The sequence below is a fragment of the Carassius auratus genome, unplaced genomic scaffold (assembly GCF_003368295.1).
Source record: "Carassius auratus strain Wakin unplaced genomic scaffold, ASM336829v1 scaf_tig00216852, whole genome shotgun sequence".
In the NCBI taxonomy this organism is placed as follows: domain Eukaryota; kingdom Metazoa; phylum Chordata; class Actinopteri; order Cypriniformes; family Cyprinidae; genus Carassius; species Carassius auratus.
Window position 1 is genome coordinate 279,589 of NW_020528767.1, and position 6,693 is coordinate 286,281.

Genomic DNA, 6,693 nt, shown 5'->3' on the forward strand with positions numbered 1-6,693 from the left:
CCCGGCTAGACAACCTTACTTTTTCCATCCTTCGGCTAGTGAGGCTTACCTGTTCGATGCGTGTGCTCCCATCGGACGCCAGCGATAGCCTCCTGGCCAGACCTTTCCATTTTTGTTATGCCGTGAGTAGCGAGCCCCCATAAGACATTGGCAAGAGCCTCATGGCCACATAAACTTACCTTTTCCATCCTACGGCCTGCGAAGCTTACCCATATGATACAGTGAGCAAGAAATCCCTGTTGGATGCTGGTGAGAGCCTCCTGGCCACACAACCTTACCTTTTCCATTTCTACGTTCAATGAGGCTTACCCATTCGATGCGTGTGCTCCCTTCGGAGTTTGACGCCATGAGTCTCGACCTCCCGCCAAATGCTGCCTAAAACCCTCTCAGCTACCCTCACATCTTTTAACCCCGCTTGGCGAGGCTTACATGTCTGATGTGCGTGCTCCCTTCAGACATCGGCGAGAGTTCTCCTTTTCTCTCTCCCCATCAGGTTTTCCTTTTCTCTCTCCCCATTCGTCGAGGATTCCCCGTCTGATGTGTGTGCTCCCTTCAGACGTCGGCGAGAGTTCTCTTGGTCAGGTATCTATACTTGCCACCTGCAAGCAAGTCTCATCCATGCGATGCCGTGAGTAGCAATCTCCTGTTGGTTGTCACAAGAGCCCTCCTTGTTGGTCATCCCAAATCCTTTTTATCTGCCAAAATGAGAGGACCCAGGCGTCTATTGTCCTGAGTTTTAATCTCCAGTCGGAGGCTTCATGGGCCCTCTCGGTCAGCCATTTGCCCTTCGCCCACTGAATAGCAGGGGTTTGTCAGCCTGTAGGGCCTGTACACTGACACCGTGAGCTATTCCAGTCGAGGCTACTCGGGCACTCCCGGTCAGCTATACAACCATGCTGCTCCTTCTCATCGGCCGGTAGAGCTCACCCGTTCCAACGCTGTGAACTCCCGTTGAGCATTGGCTTGAGCCCTACTGACCGGGCGCCCCAAACCACATAGTCCAGTACCTGCAGCCGGTAGGGCCTATCCTTCCAACTCTTAAGTCGCTCCCACCGGAGTATGCAGGAAAAATAAAAATTATCCCCCGCCAGTACAATTTTTGGGGGGCATTCTTAATCTGGCGGCTGTCCTTCATACAATTGCTTTTTGGGGGTACTCTAGGTTTGGGCCATTCCCGAGCTCAGAGCCCTTCCCCAGACAACGTGCCAAATACGCATTCCATACCTATTCCATAGCTAATCATATGTAAACTTGCACTTGTGAAATTATGATTTATTAACAAGTTTCGTGAGGAGCGCGTCAGATATTTAGCCTAATCAACACCGGTGGGCCACAGTCTAGTAATAAATACCACAGTATAAATACCGCTGACTTACCTCTATCCATCGATGGTTTATCAACATCCCTCCTCCACCACATTTCCTCACTTCGAGTTAATTTTACAACTAGACGGGGAAGGGGGGGGTACTCTAGGTTTGGGCCATTCCCGAGATCTGAGCCCTTCCCCGGACAGCACGCCAAATACGCATATGTAAGCATGAACTCGTGAACTGCACCAATTACAACATCATGGCTGCGTAAAAGAAGGATCCGGGTACTGAAATGGCCAGCCTGCAGTCCAGATCTTTCACCCATAGAAAACATTTGGCGCATTATAAAGAGGAAGATGTGACAAATAAGACCTAAGACAGTTGAGCAACTAGAAGCCTGTATTAGACAAGAATGGGACAACATTCCTATTCCTAAACTTGAGCAACTTGTTTCCTCAGTCACCAGACGTTTGCAGACTGTTATAAAAGAAGAGGGGATGCCACACAGTGCTAAACATGGCCTTGTCCCAAATTTTTAGATGTGTTGATGCCATGAAATTTTAAATAAACTTATTTTCCCTTAAAATTAAACATTTCCCAGTTTAAACATTTGATTTGTCATCTATGTTGTATTCTGAATAAAATATTGAAATTTGAAACTTCCACATCACTGCATTTTGTTTTTATTCACAATTTGTACAGTGTGCCAACTTTTTTGGAATCGGGTTTGTAAATGGAATTGACGGGCTCTTAATAAATTATTCAACTCGGCAGCACAGATGCAAACAAAAGACAATCAAAATTATGGATGAACTCAATATAAGCACTGAAGTATTTAATGCAGAAGAATTAATAGTGAATTATTATTGTCATTACTACTATTTTTATTATTACTTGGCAAAATTATTTTTTAAAAATTACATATTTAAACTATTAATATAAAAAAACTAATATTTTTTTAAAGAATACGGATTAAGAGAGGGATTCGCACTAAACTTAAAGAAGTTCATTTGTAGTATGAGAACTTAGCGCTGCTTGTTCTAGTAGAGACGAAGATTACTATACTCATACTGCAGATCAGGGGTGGATAAAGAGTGAGAGGGAGAGAGGGAGGGGTTGTCTAAGTGTATCGTAATGTGTGACTTTATTTTTCAGAACTGAACATTCAAACCTGGAATAATCTTCATATAGCCAATTTGATTATTTCTCTCGTTAACGTTTATTTTTTATTTTTTTATTCTTGGATGTTGTTACTGAAGAGGTGATGGAACACTCTAGCTACATCTTTTTGTGAGCAGAGGACCAGGTCGATGAAGTTGTTTTTCACACGCACTTAGTTTTTGTGTCATGTTTAGACAGTTGTTGGGTGTTTATGAAGAGGTTACGAAAAAATGCTTAACAGCACATCTTTCTTCTGTCTGTGTCTTGTGCTATCGACTGGTATGTTATAACTTTCTCAATTTATTGCAAATTAAGAATCATTAGAAACATTTTTTTATATATATGAACTCAATAGCATGCATTCTACAACAGAAAATCTGAATATTGGATAATGAATTCTTGAATTCTTGATAAAAAAAAAAAAAGGAATAAATAATAGCCTAATAAACCTTCGGAATAAAAATAACAACTTTTTTTTTTTTTTTGGTCTGAAGTGGCTTGCCTTAAGAGTAATAACGTCTGTCCTGCTGGATCTTCCTCACTAATATTCTGTTTGATCTTTCATTTGCTTTATAAACTGTTTTTCTCCAGGTGTGTTTGGTGATACAGATGAAGTGAAGTCAGTGTCAGTGACTGAAGGAGATTCTGTCTCTCTAAACACTGATGTTAGAGTACAGAGAGACGATATGGTACTGTGGATGTTTGGACCTAAAGAGAGTCGAATAGCTGATATCCACAGACATAATATTTATATAGATGCCACTTATACAATATTTGAGAAAAGACTCCAGATGGACAATCAAACTGGATCTCTGACCATCAGAAACATCAGATCTGAACACACTGGACTTTATAAACTACTGATCCTCAGGAACAGAGGAAACTCATACAAGAGATTCAGTGTTTCTGTCTATGGTGAGTAACTAGTTTCCTGCCAATGATGATCCAGACTGTGTTAATTCTCAAAAAAAAAAAAAATTCTCCTGATTCATCTGTGGTTTAAAGCATTCAATGACAAACCAAAGTGTGAGTGAAACGTATTTTCTACACCCCGTTTTACAAGACACTTCCCTTATAATAGCTATTGTTTTACATTTACATTTTACATACTTATGAATAGAAGGTACAATGATAGTTGGACAACTTGTAAAGCCACGTTTAGAAAGAGAATTGAAACATTATAGTTTAGATGGATAAATTGGTGTGAGAATTAAAAGTCAGTTTAGTATGCAACTAAATGTCTGTAGTGTCACCACCAATGTCTGTTACATTTTGAAAGCATCAGAAGTCAAAGTAAAAACAAACAAAGAGCAAAGGCAGAATTTTTTTTCAGTTGTTTCTGCTGAACAACTTTTATATTTGTAATGTTTTTTTTTTCAGCTCCTCTTCCCATTCCTATCATCAGCAGTAACTCTTCAAACTGTTCTTCATCATCATCTTCAGTGTCTAATTGTTCACTGTTGTGTTCAGCTGTGAATGTGAGTGCTGTGACTCTCTCCTGGTACAAAGGAAACAGTTTATTGTCCAGCATCAGTGTGTCTGATCTCAGCATCAGTCTCTCTCTACCTCTGGAGGTGGAATATCAGGAGAACAACACCTACAGCTGTGTGATCAACAATCCCATCACAAACCAGACCACACATCTGGACATCACTCAACTCTGTCACACATGTCCAGGTATCACATGATCTCTTTTCCTCTAATTGTGTTAAATGAATACAAATAGTCTATGTGCTGTCTATAGTCTAAATGTCTATGTTCTTTGAGGTGTTCTCTCATCTATAACATTATTTACATCTTGACAGTTTTATCATTACATTAGTATTATCATATACAAGTAATATCAGATATTATCATATACAAGTATTTGTCTAGCCAGTCATGGTGTGACATTTGTCTTAAATGAAAGAATGTTGGTGGGTAAAAAAAAATGGCATGCCTTTTTAATAAAAAAAAAAATCATAAAATAATTTCTTTAATGATTGTAAATACTGCAAATATGTTGGGAAAGTAAATAAAGTAAATAAAGTACTTTGCTTGAATACATGCTTAAGTAAAATGTAATAGTTATTTAAAAGATTCCATCACAATAATTATTTATTTTAAAAGTTTAAATTATTAAGATTACACTATTGGCTCTTTTCTGTGCATTACAGAACGAGGAGAGAGTTCACGTCTCAAGTCAATAGTTGTTATAGCTCTGCTGCTGCTGTTAGCTGTAGTTGCAGGTTTGATCTACTGCTACAGGAAGCATAAACTATCGAGAAAAGAAGGCAAGTATTGACATGCAATATATATATATATATATATATATATATATATATATATATATATATATATATATATACACAATTAAATATATATATATATATATATATATATATATATATATACACACAATTAAATATATATATACACAATTAAATATATATATATATATATATATATATATATATATATATATATATATATATATATTAAATGTAGTTCGGTTTATTAAATGTGATTATTATTAAAACAGTTACGGCTCAAGAGGAAGAGATAGTTTATGCTAATACAACATTCTCTGCAGATCAAGTTAAGCGTACGGTAAGATATATCATATTTCTGTGTAAGATTTATCCTATTTCTGTGTGAACTCTGACTTTTGTGTGTGTGTAAACACCTCAGCTTCTTTAAAAACCTGAAGTCTGTTGTGTATGTGTCTGAGAATATGTTATCACACTGCTGAGTTTCTCTCTGATGTGATGACGCTGAAAGCTTTTCTTCACTCATTCTGCTCAACTGTGGAAATAGAGCCATTGTTTGTCTTTCACTTTTATAATTCAGTGTGTTTGAACTTGATTTTAATTTTGATTATTTTGATGTTTCCTTGCAGGATGTTGTTGCAGCAGATCAAACATTATATTAAACTGTTTAGATATGAAATACTGATCAAGCTCAGACATCTTGTAGACGTCTAAATTCTCTACTTGCACCATGAGGAGGTGAAGATTGAGGAGTGAAGAGGCGTCCTGAGGAGTCATGAGCGAGGACACACAGATGTATCATATGAGGAAATCTTTTTTGGTGAAAAAATGATGCACATATAAATTCTCCTCCCCCTTCAGATCGGTCTTATTAATTTGCATTTATATTTTACCTTTGCAGTTTAAATAAGCCATGCATGTTATATATTTCAACAGGGCATCTTGCTTTGGTAATATTTATGCCTTAAAGGTGCTGTGTGTAAGACTTTGACTCTACTAAAGCATATAAATACCATAATTTGCTGATAATTTAAATAACATGCTAAGTTAAAATACTTGTTTATCTGAAAAACAATTCTACAGCAAAGACCATAGAATACATCTCGGTTACGTATGTAAGCTTGCTTCCCTGAATAGGGAACGAGATGCTGCGATGACGTCATTGCTTTGGGAACACCTCTGGTGTGGTATGCTGGAACGCTATACCATAATGCCTGACATTCCTGAGATAGCTGGAAGACCAAGAAAAAGGTCTTCTCAAGTGGAAGAGACCCGGGAGCCAAGAGCCATCCTCACATCCAGACAAGTTTGATGAAATTGCTAGGAGAGGACCTACCTGCCACAGCACAGACATCTCCATACAAAGCTCTTGTAAAACTAGCACGCACCTTAGAGGCGAAGTCACACCACTTGCCTCATAGGCTAAAGATATAGTACTATCTGACCCCGCATAACAAGGGATAAAGCCTCCTACCACTTTCTGAAAGTGAACAGTGTTGAAGCAGCCTCAGGATATACTAGGCCTAGAGGAAGCAGTACGACTTAACCGACCTTGGGCAAATGTCCATACAAGAGGTGCTGGCAGAGCCGGCAGATCCTCATTCCTCTAATAGCGGAAAGACGATTTCAAAAGTTATCTGACAAACTTAAACTGCTCAAATGGATGGCCTGCCAGGCCTTCCAATCTAAATAAGTCCCAAAAAGGATCCGTGCTGGGTGGAAAGGCCTTAGCCATCTCGTCCCTGCATAATGGAAAACCAGAGGGTGACATCCTTCTGAAATACCTCTAAGGGTGACTCTCAGTAGATATGGCAGCCATATAAACCTGTGGCAGGTCCTTAAGGGTAATGGACTGGGTCCAGAAGTGTCTGCATAAGAGCATACAGTGCCATGTATGAGTGGGCCAAAATGGCATCACCAAAAACAGATGTTCACTCAGATCAATCTAACTCTGAGCATAATTGTTTGGAAAC

The 6,693-nt window shown here is 38.6% G+C and overlaps 1 protein-coding gene across 1 annotated transcript; it reads left to right on the forward strand.

The window, feature by feature from the left end:
• Positions 1-2,398: 2,398 nt before the first annotated feature.
• LOC113099068 (CD48 antigen-like) lies at positions 2,399-4,218 on the forward strand. Its single transcript, XM_026264148.1, has 3 exons — positions 2,399-2,750; positions 3,063-3,386; positions 3,852-4,218. Exons 1-3 carry the CDS (start codon positions 2,702-2,704, stop codon positions 4,157-4,159), a joined length of 681 nt encoding a protein of 226 aa, XP_026119933.1. The 5' UTR covers positions 2,399-2,701; the 3' UTR covers positions 4,160-4,218.
• The last annotated feature ends 2,475 nt before the right edge of the window (positions 4,219-6,693 follow it).

What these genes read in the sequence shown, in the direction of transcription:
- LOC113099068 (XM_026264148.1), top strand. Translation starts at nt 2,702, where the DNA reads ATGCTTAACAGCACATCTTTCTTCTGTCTGTGTCTTGTGCTATCGACT. An exon ending in GTGTCTTGTGCTATCGACTG is followed by an intron (nt 2,751 to 3,062) that starts GTATGTTATAAC and finishes GTTTTTCTCCAG; the next exon opens with GTGTGTTTGGTGATACAGAT. An exon ending in ATTCAGTGTTTCTGTCTATG is followed by an intron (nt 3,387 to 3,851) that starts GTGAGTAACTAG and finishes TTTTTTTTTCAG; the next exon opens with CTCCTCTTCCCATTCCTATC.